A 16,813-nucleotide genomic window follows, 5' to 3' on the forward strand; every position below is an offset into this window, starting at 1 on the left:
CAAAGAAAGTCTGAAGGCACTCAGGGTAGCCATATGGAACAAAAGTGAATTATTTAAATAGTTGTCGTTTCCCCGCAGTATTTGTATCTAACAACTCTGTTTCTTAAACCTTACTTCTTGGTGGCAAAAGCCTGACTTTGATTCCAGCAAAGAGAAGTATCATAGCAATAACCAATTTTAGGCCATTTTCAGCATCCCAATCTTATGCTTGAAAAGGACAAGCAAAGGCAAACGGCTGTGCAAATATGCTGCAGATTGTTTCTCTCTTCAGAAGCAACTCCTTCGCTCTCAACCGAGTAGTAAAGGGAAGTCTTAAAACAAAGGGACAAAAGAGAACCTCAAAACCTTGTCTCTGCTGCCTCATGGAGAAACAGGACCTACCTCCATCACAAACTGTGGAGGCTCAGCTGAGGAAGGTGGGGATGCATAAAGAGCAGGTCCAAGAATGTACTGGAGAACAGACAGAGGTAGAGGTGACAATGACGATGAAGAGCTTGCAATGTACTGTTAGATGGACAAAGATTGCCTTCTTTTGCTTACCTCAGTTACGTAAAGGGTAAATTTAGGGTAGCTAAAATCTCATCACACAGGGATACAGAACTACTATTGACTGAAATGTGTCCCCTGTTTATTATCTATGCTGTGCAGCCTACACTAAATACAGTCCTGAGTGCATTTTTATGGAGGATAAATGCCTCTCTGACTCACATGGATTAAGGCTCTAAATGAAGATTTTGCATTACAACATCATCATCTACATGCAAAAAACCAACCCACCTTATGAAGCAGGGTTAGTGCTACACAGTTCTCTGGAAAGCTGACATAGGTCAGTGCTCAGGTATGGCACGACTGAATCCTGGGTCCTATTCCTTAGTACAGCCTCACTTTTTGCTGTGGGAAGGGTCTATCAGAAGTTCCACAGCAGCTCTAGGGGATTATTTAATTTGCTGTTCAGATCTGATTTTAAGTTTACGCACACACACATGGAAAAATCAGTCTCATCTGTAAGAGTGTTTTTAAAAAAGACTTTGTGTGTGTGAGACTCAAACATGTAGGCATCTTTCCTCTTCTGGAAAAGGATTAAGTCAAGACTAGGAAAGTTAGAATAATGAAAGAACAAGACCAGATTTTAAGTATCCTACAGAAACTAAACAGCAATTCTTCAAGTCATAGCTGGCAAAAGCCACCTTTCTGCTATTCCACTGAAAGAGGGGGTTTGCTTTGTTTTTAAAACTTTAACATATTCATATTTTTAGAGCATATTGGAGCTTTAAACTTGAAATACACAAGTTGCATCTGATCACCCATTTTCAGTTCAAGTCACGAATGACAAGCAGTGCCATCTCAAAGTACAAGAAAAGCTTTCCAAGCATTAGCAAAAGGCAGAAAAATTGTGAGTGCTGGCTTTTGCTTAACCTACAGTTTGCTAAAGCAGCTTGTCTGGAACAGGAGTAGTCACCAGACTAGACCAGCACGCATGCTGGCAGCGGCTGGCCAGAGGAAGTTATTCTGCCCAAAGCCTCATTCTGTGCTGCTCTCAGGGAATTCAAAAATCCACCCAGTATCAATTGACCAGATGCAACCAGTTACACAAATATGAATATCCAATCACAAATCAGATATATCCTTCCTCCACACAGGCCAGCACAGTGTTTGATCCTTCCAGAAGAGGACAGCTGTCTCATCCTGCTTGTATTATTGGAATCAGTCACCTCAACCTTCTCTACAAAACTTCCCCTCCCCATCAAATATATCCTTTAAATGAAAATTAGTAGTTCTTAGAATAATCAAGTATGTGTATTACAACAGTATGGGAGTAAGAATATAGATCACACTCTAACCATTCCTGTGAGAACAAATGAGAAAGCTTCCAACAACATCTCTCGAAAGACTATCTACAGTCTTGCTTAGGGCACAGGCCCATTTCTCTTTAGCAATTCCAAAGAGAACTCATCAGCCATAGCTTGGAAGAGCAAAGAGGAAAGAAAAGACTGTGACAACTTATAGTTACTCATAACAGGACCCTGGACATTCAGACACAGAAATCTGAACAAGATTGAATTGCAAGCAAATCTCCCTCACTTCTTTGAACATTACTCTTCTATATGTAAAAGCTGAAATCTTTCCAGTATTTAAAATGCTTATTTACTATTAGCTCTTTTCTTGAAAGGGAAAGGACAACTGGTTGCACAGCTGGTGTCAGCAACTGGGACTCATCTTTTACACACATGGGACTGGTTTCCATAATCAAGGACTGATTTCTAGGAAAAGGTGGGGTGTACTTGACCAAGCAGCTAGTTGGCAAAGGTGCTTTTGTTCTGACCAACACAGCAAGACATGAGCAATCCAGGAAGCTTCTGGAGTGCATTGACAGTAACTTCTTAACATGGGTGACTGAGGATCCAACAAGGCAACCTCCTCGACCCTCACACTTAGAAATAAGGAAGAACGAGTCCAAGATGTGAAGGTCAGGGGCAGCCTTGGCTGCAGTGACCCTGCAAAACAAGGGAACAGAGAGATGGACTGAAATCTGACTCCACTGCTGCACTCAAAGGGTTATGATTAGTGGCATAAAGTCCACTTGAAGGTCAATCAGTATTGGTGTACTCTAGGGACTGACACTGGAGAAAGCATTGCTTAGGATCTTCCTTAATGACTTAGATACAGGACAGAGTTCACCATCAGCAAGTGTGTAAGTAGGGGAGTACACCAGATGGACATAGTCCCATTCAGAGGGACCCTGGCCAGGGTATAGAAATGGGCCAACAGGTAGCTCTGCAAGTTCAACAGAGGGAAATGCCAATCCTGCACATGGGGAGGACTAAGACTAGTCATCAATACAGGTTGGTAGCCAACCAACTGGAAAGCAATGCTGAAGTGAAGAACACTGTGGTTCTGGTGAACACCAAGCTGATCATGAGCCAGCAAGGTGCATTTGCAGCACAGAAGACCAATAGTCTCCTGGGCTGCATTCGGAAAAGTGTTGCCAGCAGGTCAAAGGACACGATCCTCCTCTCAGCCTTGGTAAGAGACATCTGGAGTGCTGGGTTCAGTTCTGGGCTCCCCAGTATAAGAGACATAGACAATACTGGAGGAAGGCCAATGAAGGACAACAAAGTTAATCAAGGAACTGCAAAACCTGTCATACAAGGAGAAGCTGGGGGATCTGGAGAAGCTGTGCAGCCTGGAGAAGAGAAGGCTTGGGGAGATTTTATCCATATCTATAAATACCCGATGGGAAGGAATAAAGAGGACAGAAATTGACTTCTCACTGGTGTCCAGTGATGGGACAAGAGACAATGGACAAAAAATGGAATAGAAGAAATGTTGCTTAAACATAAATAAAGAAAACTTTCTTACATGAGGGCATTCAAACACTGACCCAGAGAATATGTCAAATCTCCATCCTTGGAGACATTTGAAACTCAACTTGACATGGCCTTGAACTGACACTGCTCTGTGTAGGGGATCTCCAGAGATCCCTTCCAAACTGAATGGTTCTGTGATTGCATTTGGTAGAAAATAAGTAAAGACCTGTTAAATTCGATTCTTGGATACAGAAATGTTCTATTAATAGATTTAATCTCTTTTAGGGCTCTGTATACATTCGTCTTTGGCTCATTTGATGTAGGTGGTCAAGAAAGTAAATTAAGCATAGTAAGGCAGGTCCTAAATATTTATGCCAATAGCTGAATGAACATTAAGGAAAACTGACAGATATGGAGCTAATTCTGGAATGTGTTCAATGTAGTTTGTAGGAGAAGTTGAACCTAAGTCCACCCACCAAGACTAAGCTGCACTAACTAGCTAACACTTGTGCAACTGTTTTGGATTTATGTGAAATACAATACAAACCCATTTTAGAAGTCCGAGTATCTTCTCGGTTGAGTACCAGAATAGTGTTTGTTCAACTGGACTTACTTCCTTTACAGCTTAACTTGAACAAAAAGATAAGGAATGACACATCCAGTAGAAAGAACTCACAGAAATACCCCCTATTAAAAAAGTAATATCCTAGCTTTATGGGCTAACTCATCTGCTTAAATAAACAAAACCCATTATATTGGTGTAAATAAGAGGTATATTTAAATTTAATTTTTAAAAGCCTCATTTAAAGGGAATTGACTCGATTAGAAGCCTTAAAAAAAAAAAAAAACCAAACTGGAATGGCCAGGGTTTTTTTAACTCAGAAATGTCTTGCATTAAGAAATGTCTTTTATTCCTAAACTAATAAAAACCACATCGAGTCATCAGAAGATTAATATTGACCTTCTAAACCATGGTGCTAGTAATCAGATAATCCTTATGAGTTACTCAAACAGTTACTGATCAATTCATCGTTTAATTATTTATATTGCCATAACCCCTAATCTCTCAGCTCTGCCATTTCCTTCTCTCTTTTATCACGGATGAAGTAGGAACCTCTCATCTTCACAGGCAAGGTTTTTGATATGCACCTAAATGACTGGGATCAAGATTAGTAATGCTGTAGGCAAATGTGCCATCTGGGGGCACATAAGTGAAAGCCTAAAGCATGCTAATCTCAACAATTAATGGCAATAAAACCTAACTCCAACATTGATAATCAAGACCAATTTTATGGACAGATCAGTTCTCATACATTAGCCTACCAAGAAGTACCCCTTAAGCTGCTTAATTTTACATCACTATTTTATAATCTCAAGGAATCTTACATCTGCTTTAGCTTTCTGTACTTAACTGGATACAGCAATTGCCCACAGCAATTGTGCCTGTAGCAATGGTGCCTACCAAAAATTAATTAAGGACTAGACTGGTGGGAAGAAGAGATTTGATAGCTGCCTACAAAAGGAGACTGACACTAACATAAGGTTGTTGTAACAGTGAGTATAAACCAAGGTAGTCCTACAGATCTCTAGCCTGATTAAGAGATTGGCACACCGTGTGGTTGATAAAGATGCTTGCAAGAGAGCCTGCATACAGTTTTAGGCAGTTATACCAAACATCAGCGCTTGAATGGGGCAAGGCCATTCTGTTTCCATTTAAATAGAAAAGCAAAACCTTCATGGTCACATACCTCATTGCAACATTGCTGCCATCAATAACTATTGGCCTCAGGTTGTCACCATCCTCTGTCACATCCTCCTGCAGTGGAGACTCTGACCTCTGAGACTCTAGGGAAGACGCTTCACGCATTACACTAGTGTTAGCATTAGTTACAGTCTGATCAGTCTCAGTTTTATTCCCAAGTTTGACAAGTTCTCCCAAAATATCATTTATTAAAGCATCAGTACCAAGTTTATTGAGTACAAGTTGAACCTGCTCTTCAGAGTAACCCAACTTAAGTGCAAACTCCAGTTTGGTTTGATATTCTTTCACCACATCAGGGGGCTTTTTGACTTCCTTAGGTACTATCTGAGCCTCTTCTATTCTAAGGTCTTGCAAGATTTCATTTCTTTTTAGTATATGAGGCTCTAAGCAAGGAGATCGGCACAGCTCTCGGTGAGTCTTAGGCAATAAATGTGACTCCGATGCAGAATTATTCAGTCTCTCTGAATCATTATCAGAATTTGTGCTTTCTTCAGAGTCACAGCTGGAGCTTCCGGAAGTCTCTTCAGATGCCTCCTTTTCTACATCTTCTTTCCTAGAATTAACCTTATCCATTGTTGGCTTCTCCACCACTGACCAAGGTACAATTGCATTTATTTGTGTGCCAGTGCTCCCCACATAAAGGTGGCCTAAGTCATGCCCCAGATGATCCTTCAAGCCCATGAAGCTGCTGCATGTACTTGACTCCACCTTGTTGTTTTTCTTGTATTCCTGAATATAAAGTGTTCCGTATTCCTAAAGAGAAAACAAAAATGTTGCAACTGGTTACATGCATTACTTATTTTGTATTTCCTTGCTGCGTCCTCAGAACTGCATTTATTCTCTCCCAGCAGAGAAACAGGACATTTTTCTTTCTTTAAACATGGGAAACTTTCTGTGGGAAAAACTTTTCCTAAGGAACATCTCCATAGCTAAGTGGACAAATAACTAACCATTCTGAGTTTATCAAATGTTTTTTTCTTACACAATTCTAGAAATGGATTTATGAAAGAATACGAAACCAAACACTGCAAGTTTACCTACTGTAGCATAGAGACAGGAGACTCGTCATGATTTAAAGACAATGAGATATTACTTCTAGTTTAAGTCTATATTATAACAATGAAAAAAATATGTATGACTAAAATACAAGTACTAGAAAAGCTTTTTAAACTAAATATCTCAAACTATGTTGAATAGAAAGACATTAGCATAACACTAGATTATCTAGCTTATTAGTAACAGAAAACATGATTAAACAAAAACTTAATCGGCCCTGAACGACACTATCTGTTCAAGTGCATACGATCAAACTATTTATAAATTCCCTTATAAAGTTGTAATTAAGCCAAGAAAGACTAATTGCTCTCAACAGAGTGCTGTATTACTAGCACATACAGTATTTAGGGACATGGATAGATCTAATGGCCAATAAAGCCAACGGAAGTCTTTGCACTGATTGCAACAGATCATTCATCAAGCCAACAAGTCGACAAAACTAAAAGCTGATTTCAACTCTTGGACTAGACATGGACAAGCCTTTTGCTGAATCAAAACTATACATATATAGACAGGAGTCATTTAGGAAGAATGGAAGAAGACAAGTTGCACTTTTGGGGACTTCATACACTTGCCATATCAGTCTTTCTGGAGGAATTTTGCATAACAGTAATTATTCAGAAGGTAGCCACCCAGTTCATCACAAAGATTACTTCCACAGCCTACACTTAAAGGCAGATTGCTACCTCTTTCCCTTACTTTGTTCTTTCAAGCAGGAATATTTGCTAACTGCTCCAATAAAGAAAGTAAAAGATAAACTATTTCTCATAAATAAAAATGGACCATATGGACCAATTGTACTGCAGGGTTACCATGAAAAAGAAGAATTTAAATTAAGGAAAGACTATGAAACAAAGAGTTCTTTCACACTTCCATCTTGCAAGGCAGAATATAAAACAAGATACAGAGGCAAAGGACTTCATTTGAACTTGATAGATACACTACAGACACAAATTTCATCAAGGAGGACATACTGAGAAAAAACAGGTCCAACAGAATCTCTTGACCTATACTAATACAAATTATAGGTATATCTCATGCACAGCCAAAATACATTAATTCTCCCATCCCCTTGCAGGAGCATTTAAGAATCACCCAGTATTTTTAAAATAGTCTACTCCGCTCTTCTTGGGATAAAGATTTGCTAGTGTGCACCAGAGAAATTCATCCAGGATTAAGATTAGAGAAAATCAAAAAACCACTCAAATCCATGGTTCAGTAAAAGCAGACTCTATAGGCAATGACTGCCAAGACATTACCACTCTGGTGGAGCTTTTTGGTTATGAGGCACAAAAACTTACTTTACCTAGTTAAAATAACTAAATCTATCTATCAATGTTTTGATCTCCAACACCTTAATCCAGGTAAGACTGATAGAAAACAAAATTTTACTTAGATATTATCTTGTTAAAAGGCAGTAGGACTGTAATTCTCAGGCAGTGTATTAATGAATATTGCATTGTCTTATCTCAAAGCTTTAGGATTTCAAACAACACCACAGATTAAATTCAACAAGAATTTAGGAAATTAACCTTTTCACATGGTGATTTATTAACTAAGATAATACACTCGATAGCACAGAGATAGTAACAAATCACAATATCCCAATAAAAGGATACAGTTAAAAAAACAACACTGTGGCCTTCACAGAACTGACACCACAAAAAAAAAATAATTAAAACAAATCGCAAACAAGCAGCCCCTATTGGAAGCCAGGCTGCTTAGCAACTGGCCTCCAGTTGCTAGGATGCGCTCCTTTAACATACCATCATGAATACTAGCACAGCGAAAGAATAATTTGGTATGAACAAAAGCCCATGAAAGAGAGCGGGACTTAAGTGCGTCTGGTTTCCCCTCCGAGAACAATGCAGCTGCCAAACCAATCTGGAAGCCCCGACATCATTGTTCCACCAACCCCACAATCTGCTCTGACTCGAGGAAGTCTAGTTAATGGGCAACACTTTTAAGCTGGACTGAAAAGTTGAGCTGGCTCATGTACCGCTGCTGCAGAATACAGGGAGATAATGGGTCACTGCCTAAATCCATGTACTGTGAAATGTCATTTTAGTATTGAACTAAAAGTGGAGGGAGGGGTTTTTTTGGAAGGGGGGGAAGAGGAGGTTGCATATTAACAGCATCAAATAATGAAAGTCTGAAGTACATAGATTAGAAAGAGGATTTTTTTTTTTACTGTTGGTTAAAATAATACTTAAGTCATTCTCCAATCGCTTCTTTCTTGAAGTTTAAGTGCTTTACAGCAACTACAAGCATAACACCCTCCAATGGGATTCAAAGAAGTCACTAGCATATGAATGTGTCTGAAGATCAGGCATTATATGAAACGTACTTTAGATGATTTGCACATCAAGTGCGTATGAAAAATGACCGCAGACTGAGCTTGGTCCATTGTTAGAAAATATACATAATCAACCTCACATCTATCTGCTTTAAGTCTCCTGTCAATCTCCATCATGCTCCAATATACAATTGTTTATTTTGCACAGAACTCTACTGTTTTTCAGAAACTATTTAAAGAATAGAATAATAAAAGCAGCAGCTTTAACATCTCCCACATATAGAATATTGTCACTATCCTATTGCTTTAAAGGGGTAGTTAAAATTATGTTTTTACTGTAAACCCAAAGCTAAAGATTTTTTAAATAGTTTTGCACAAGCAGTACACTATTCCTGGCATTTGGCCTAAACCCTGCATGCAAACTGCAATTATTTTCAGGCAATTTTTTACAATGCCTGTGAACTTTGTACATCATATCTGTGGTCAGTAGCATCTCTTAGAAACAGTACACGTTGGAGCTCCCATCATGATGTCCTTTATGAGATTCATTGACTACAACCATGAAAATCAGATGTCACTGTTGAATACTGCCAATTATTTTATCTTGATTTGGTTAGTGAAGAGCAACGTGCCAGCCAGTCCATTTGAATGAATTTGTATTCTAAATAAACACTAGTGTACCTCTATACAGGACAATGAAGCTTGTGAAAACTAGAAAAGGTCACATTTATCCAAGGAGTAACATCAGCTAAGAACTCCTTTATTTAGAATGAACCCTCATTACACACATATGGTTTTAAAGTATGCTTTCTGATCAATGCAATGGAGCTAAAAAAAGTATCTGCTATGAATTCTAACTCAAATGAAAGCCAAGCAAACAAACAAAAATAATAAAAAAAAATTCCTGTCAAGGAAGTCTTCAACTTTTGGTTATGCTCATCACAGCTTAGTAAAAGAATTTTACGAAATTTTATTTATTAAAAAGTCAATAAAATGGGCAACTCCCAATTTAGACATAGCTATGACAACACAAGCTTTAAACTGTAGCCTGTTTTAAAGTACAGTATCTCACATTAGGTTCACTGTTAAAGGCCTAAAATACTGTGTCAAAGACATTTATTGAGTATAAATGTAATAATCCAGATGAGCACTGGGCTATTACATTGTAGAAGTGTAATCTTTTCCCATTTCTTAGAAGTCACCACTATTTTCCACTAGCCATCAACAAGCAGCCTATTGATTCACCTTCACACAAACCAGAAATATTTCTCAAAGGAATGTGATTTCTCAAAGGCAAGTAGATATCTAATCTTTTACTATGTATTCAGAATTTTTTCCACTTACAATTGAGCATAAGAGAAGCAATTTAATGCAAATTTAGTTCACAAAGGAAAATAACAAAGAGTAATATAGTGTGTCATGTGGCACAGTATAAGAGAAATTGTGTATTCTCAAAAGACCATCAAAAAGTTTCTAACGATACATTCTACAAGGAAATAGTTCACCATATTTTCACATAGGCAGACTTTTTCTAAGTCTTCTCTACATGAAATGGAAAATATTGAAATCAGTTTGTCGAAACACTCATTACTTGCATAAACAGAAGTGCAGAGTTGATCGGAAAAGAAAAAGAAGAATGTATCCAAAAGATACTGCAACAATGCAAATAAAATAATGAATATGTAATAAATACCTACTGCTGTAGTTTCTATGTATTTAATTACCATTGTATTTCAGCGAGTGCTGTTGTCTGCATCATTCTATCCAACAAAGGAGGGATGTCCCATTGAACAGATTGGTTAATGCTCTGGGGCAACAGATGTCTACTGGAACTGCAGGAGACCAGCAACTGGTGGCCTGCCCATCTTCTGAAAACTTTCAATAGACTCATGCATATGTTCAAACAATAGGGCATGTGGTAGAAATGCAAACCTCTTTTTAACCCTTTTATATGCTCTCTTTCCCTCCCAACTGATATATGAAGGTCTTTGTTTTGGTTTGGTTTTTTTTTTCCTTTTCTTTACAGGATCCTTGGAACACAGGCTCATGGAGTATACTGTGTTTGTTCTTCAGCCTAACATCCGAACTCAAAACATAAACCAAAACAGATTAGAAACTTTATAAAAACAGCCAGGTTAGATCTGACACACTGATAACTAGCTTTCAAAGCACAAAACCTTTGACTGGAACATCTGAGAGCATCCTAATGCTCTATCTTACACTGTAGTATCTTCAGATAGCCCGCAATGGAGCTCTTCCTATTTTCGCAAACACAGGAAATTTCATCCATTGTATGGTATAATGGAAAACATCTTTAATTTTTTTTTCTTAAAAGCTTTTTCTACTAGTTACAATGTAAGCAATAGCTTATTTGCAAAAAAAGGGTAAATACCTATAAAGTTGAAACCTCTTCATCTCCCCACTGGGCTAGAGAGAATTTGTTCTGTTGATGGCTACTGCCTACCATTTTCAAATTCTGGGAAACGCACCATTACGGATGCTTTTGAAAGTTCCTTAGTAAAACACACTGGGCAAGATCATTGCTTTTTAATATACTTAGTCTTAAGACATAACTGTTTTTCTTTCCCTCTTTTTCCAAGAGACACCCAAAGTGTGCAAATCTCAGCTGACACACACGCTAGCTCATTGTCCAAATGCAAACTGGTAACACTGAAACACCTGAAAGGTGAAACATCCCATTTGTGCAGAGAGAAGCCCGTATACTTACGTTCGCTGGAAAACACACAGACATTAGTTTCTCGTAGCTGTTCCAGAGGCAACTCCTTAACACGATTTCAGCTGCAGACTTCAGGCAAGCAAGCAGAACAATGAATGGACGAACAGATGGACCCGCGATGTCTTTGCTTAACTTATTACTGAGCAGCCGCGGAGCCAATCACGACCCAGAGAGCTCACAATTAGTTGGCTGGGCAGATGCAAGGCAACCTCCCCACCCTGCATCAGGTTCGGAGGTTTCTAAGATAAGCAAGTTGATGTCATTCTCAGGGTCTGCCCCGGGCAGCATGTGTATTAACGAGGGGTGTGCAGCAACAATAGGCCATACAAAAGAGACTAGCAGGCAGCTGCTGTATGAGAGCCAGAGTCATTAGGGAGCAGGCTGCCAACAAGAAACACCTGGCTTGGGCAGACTTCAGCTTCTCCTCATTGTTTCTAATTCATGAAACAAAGAAAAGAATTATTTTTTAAGTAGTAAAAATTGTGAGTTTCTATTAAAATATATCAGTCTCAAGGAATATAATCCCCTCTATTGTGGAAACAAAAAGTTCTTTGTCAGGAAAAATATTAAAGAGAAATAAATCTATCAGTATCTATTGTAGTCCCCTTTTCTTGTTAGTAAACTTAATCATAGGGGTATAAAGCACAAGGAGGTATGAAAGGAGCCCACACTAAGTACTGAAATGTATTCAGAAACAGCTTTCTGAATTTTCTGGCACTTTTGTACATTAGTCAATAATTGAAACAAATTTGCACTTACACACAACTCTTAGAGGATCTGTGCATAATTTCAATGGAAGGTGAAAGTGATTAAACTAAAACCACATAATATTAATATGTGGAATAATAGATATTTTTAAGCAGTAGAAACATTAGAGCACTTGATAGAAAGGAACTATGAACCACTCTTTTGTTCTCTAGTCACTCATATTTGTTTGCAAGAGAATTTCTTTCCTTTTTTTCCCCCCATAGATCTGTTCTAGATGCCAAGATCTTTCCATCTCTTCACAATGACAGAATATTTGAACAAAAGTCTGGAGCTAGGCTATAGCCAACTTTTTATTGTCTTTATTTTTAATTGAAGTAAGCCACATCGAAACACAAACTCCAGTCCACATCTCCCCTCACTGCCCAACATTTTCATTACCCAACACAGACATTTAGCAATGTAAAACTAGCAAGGTTTGATGCTAGAAAAAAAAAAGTGGAGCACTGTGGACTTTCAAGTAAGAAGTTGACACTGCTGATATCCTCAGTGAAGACAGGACAACACACAGAAGGAAGGAATTCTACATTTGCAAGTGTTCATCTGAATGATTACTAGAAAAGCGTATTTACTGAACTTCAGCATCATTACATGACTAAAAGCAATACTGAGAACCAGAGGCAGCTGTCCTTCTCTGTGTGTGAGGACAGGCAAACTGCTGGGAAACATCTACTGTGATTTAAAAGAAGAAAACAATGATAACAGGTTTGTTAGAACTGTTTTGAGTAACTTCTCAAGCTTTATGTGGATATTAAAGCAATTCAACATAGTAAATGAATTACATACCATCATGCTATTACGCTGATGCATTTATCACGTGCCCAGATATTAAGCTTCAAAGAAGAAACTCCAACTATAGTTTCTCTGCACTATTCATTAAACATTCCTAAAAACAACTACTAACACCCCAATTTTGGGGCTTTTAAGTCAGAGGAAGGAGGAGACTCCTCACTAATTTCTGCCACTGTGAACACAAAGAGTGAGAGAAAGCTACCCACGAGCACAGTGGGATGCCTGATCTCCAGCACTGGATTAAGCCTCTTTGCAAACAGTGAATAAAAGCAGTGATCTGAAAAAGCTAATCAGTCCCTGCTGTGGTATTTAGACTACCTCAGTTGCCAGTATTGGATAACGTTAAGCATATTAAAACTTCTGTAAGCAAAATAGGAAACCAGTCCAGTTCACCTATGTCCAAGAACTACCAATAAATGCAATGAGGATCACTTGGCTAATCATTCAATGAGTATCTCCCTGATTAGAGCTACGTATTTCTTTTACAATACCAGTGATCCTTGCTTTGCAGAGGACACATGATACCCTTTACAGACATCTATAACAAACAGAACTCTGTAGCAGAGAATTGGTGTACTTAGGGCTCTACAAGCACATCTAGGGCAAGTGTATGATCTGGCTTAGAAATCTGCCTTAAAAATAATGTTGTAAGACGTTCACTTGCAAAGATCTGCCCCGTCTATGTCCTCTACAGTAACAATAAGAATACTATCCTGTCCCATGTCCCTCCTCAACCCCCCATACTGCAACTCCCCATCTTCAAGGAACCAGGGCTAAACTTTAGTTGCAGATTAATGTTCATGAAAACACCATGCTGCAGCACTATGACCGAAGTAAGAACAGATACAATCTGAAGACCTAACGTTATATTGTTTAATTTACTGAAAATATTCTAGCAAGCTGTAGTTGCATGAATTAAGAAGACATTCTCTAATTCTACCTTATGCACAGCATCAGTTGCTTAAACCAGTTTCCTGTTCTGGAAGCATCTTCTCAGCTCTTCCCTAAAAGATGTTGGGCTGTCCAAGGTATACAAAGTGTCAGACAGTCCTATTATATCACACTTGTGATAATAGAAAAGTGTTCATATTAAGGTTGAACCAGTACACGAGGCTTCCTTCTGGGAATGATGAACTCACCAAAGACACCTTAGTACAAAGCAGTGTAGCTCTCCTATCAAATCTGTGAAAAGCTGTAAGAGTATCACTAGAAGGTATACATTGCAAAAGGACACAGCAAGTTCTACTTCTTGTGCTAAAACCTCCAAATCCAATAACTAGTTAAACAATTTCCTATCACCATACCCAAAATACAAAGAGCATTTAACTGGTGACCAGTTAAATCTGGTCACCAAAATACAAAGCAAATACAACAGCTCCTTCAAATTTCTGGTCTTGCAAGATGAGTAAGCTATAAAATCCTATTTTTGTGGCTGCCAGGTATTGGACATTTTGTACAGTGCTTGTCAGGTCCCTAATGCCACTTGATTAAACAGCAGGGCAGCACAAAATCCTGAATTGCCTGGAGGTGATGAGCCTGGGGACTCTGTGGCAGAAGGAGATTTCCGAACGGCACACAGCAAGGTGACAGGATGCTGTAGAGAGACACGGACCAGGGTGAACCCCTCGGTTTGGGTGAGGGGTGGGAAAGAGATCATCCGCCCCATACACTGCCCAGTTTGGTATGAAAAGCATGCATGGAAGGATCAGAAAGACCTGAGGAAGAGCTGGAGCATCTGTGAAATTCAGCCAACATAGGCTGAAGATACAATGGAAGCACTATTAAAAAGGGGAAAAAAGTGCCCTCCCCCAAAAGCTCCTAGTTCCAGCCACCTCTTGTTGTTTCAAACACATTGAAAACAAAGCCTTATTTAAAAATAAATTATTTTATGCCAGCATACAAAATGGTCATTCTGTAACTCAAGTAGTATTATTGCAGCAACTAGAAAGACAACTTGTCCCATTAAAGTATTTAATTATCTTTTATTGTAGAACTTTATGCTAAGCCTGCAGTAATAAATGATGCATTTGCAAGAATACATTGCACAAGTTAAAACAATCATGTACCATAGCATTTATAAAATAGAAATGAAGGTTGTATGCTACAGCATACAACTCACCACTGCACCATTGCAAAATATCCTGCATTTACTGCTGGACTTGAGAGCTGCAAGGGAGATGCTTATCTTTAAAATTACAAGGTGGAAACACAACAGAAATTCTTTTCCAGTTAGTATGTGAAGAGATGCAAACTATCCTAAGTAGAACACTTGAAAGAAGTTTACCTAGTTTTAAGGAATGGTAAGTGGTGCTCTAGACTGTACCTACACACAGTCACAAAAACAAAGAACCACCACCACTCTACAACTATATAGAAGAGTGAATTAAATGACCATTAAAAAGTGGTCATTAATTCAGAAAAAGGACTGATATTATGATAAAGATGAGTAATGTTTTGCCTAGAGAATAACTACCCTTTAAAAAAGCCATAATTTAGAATAAGGGTCAACTGTATTTTCAAATGCAGTGTAAATGTTTGTAGAAAAATATGCACTTTCAAATGTATTAAAACGAAGTGGTGGAGAGTTTTTTCACTCTTTGAAACAAGACTGATCTCTCTCTAGTTATCCTTAAAATTTAAAAAAGCAGAGACGCATATTCCAGAAGAGTATCACCTTAAAAGAAGGTCAGAATGTCCACAATTTCTAGTGTAATCCCACTAGATCAGCAGTATTGACTGCATGCAAAACTTGTGCAAAACCTGCAACATTTATCATGACGTCCTCGAATGTTTTGAAGAGAAGATTAAACCTCTAAGTTTTATCATAAGTAGTGATTACTTTTTTGCTAACCATGGGTAAAAACAGAGCCAGTGTTTCCTTGTCTGTCGGTAGACAAAGGCAGTGACCATGAGCTGTTCATCATGAGATGACAAGGTGCCCGCCTGCAGCTGCACAATTTGCCTGCATTAGGAGCCCAACAGGCTTGAGCCACACCAGCCAACTACACAAAAAGCATAAAGCAGCATTCTGCAACAGCAAAAACACTGGCGTCACCCTTCAGTACCACCCTGAGAAGTAGCTCCTGAAATGAAATACATTTTCTGAAGCAGACTTTCATTTTGAAAGTAAACAGTTTTGATCTTTTTTTTTTTTAACCTAAGAGGATAGTGAAAAAGTCATTGTCTCAGCACCATAACTTCAGATATTCATTGTAGGCATGGATCCCTATGCTATGCTCCTTCTACAGTATCACAGAATCACTGAGGTTGGAATAGATCTCTGAAGGTCATCTAGTCCAAATCCTCTGCTTCAGCAGGACCACCAAGAGCCAGTTGCCCAGACCCTGTCCAGACAGCATCTGAACATCTCCAAGGATGGAGACTTCACAACCTCTCTGGGCAGCCTGTGCCAGTGCTTGGTCATCCTCACAGTAAAAATGCATTTCCCGATGTTCAGAGGGAACAGTCTATGCCCATTGCTTCTGGTCCTGTCCATGGGCACCACTGAAAAGATCTTGGCTCTATCTGCTTTGCACACACTCTTTGGGTATTTATATACATTGATAAGAAACACATGAGCCTTCCCATCTCCAGGTGGAACAGTCCCAGTTCTCTCAGCCTTTCCTCCTAGGAGAGATGCTCCAGTCTCTTTATCATCTTCCTAGTCCTTTATTAAACTCACTCCAATTTGTCCATGTTTTCTCGTACTGGGGAGCCCAGCACTGGAACACAGCACTCCAGGTTGTCTCACCAGTGCTGAGTAGAGGGGAAGGATCCCTCCCTTGACCTGCTGCACCACTCCTTCTAACATAGCCCGGGACACTGCTGGCCACCTCTGCCACAATGAGACATCAGAGCCTCAAGGATTTTCCCATTTTTAAGTGGATGCTCCAACTCAAGTGTGGTTAAAACCCAGCACAAACATACAAGCCACTATAACCACACCTGAACACATATACCGGGGCACACACTCAGACATCATGATCATATAAGTCTGTTTCCAAGGGCAGTAAGTCATGTGCCCAGAAATTCTTGGGTTTTGGGGGGAACAGACACACAAGAATATTGCACCAGATGTGCCAGGGAAATGTTTGCCT

The 16,813-nt window shown here is 39.0% G+C and overlaps 1 protein-coding gene across 2 annotated transcripts in view; it reads right to left on the reverse strand.

Moving 5' to 3' along the window:
* ZC3H12C (zinc finger CCCH-type containing 12C) overlaps positions 1 to 16,813 on the reverse strand; it is a 44,794-nt gene that overhangs the window by 18,129 nt on the left and 9,852 nt on the right. For both annotated transcript variants that reach the window (XM_051779806.1, XM_051779807.1), the window contains exon 2: positions 5,057 to 5,823. In XM_051779806.1, coding sequence (XP_051635766.1) covers positions 5,057 to 5,823 — 767 coding nt within the window. The remainder of the gene's footprint in view (positions 1 to 5,056; positions 5,824 to 16,813) is intronic.

Source organism: Manacus candei, unplaced genomic scaffold (genome assembly GCF_025592945.1).
Source record: "Manacus candei isolate 608988 ecotype Guabito, Panama unplaced genomic scaffold, ASM2559294v1 h1tg000014l, whole genome shotgun sequence".
Lineage (NCBI taxonomy): Eukaryota > Metazoa > Chordata > Aves > Passeriformes > Pipridae > Manacus > Manacus candei.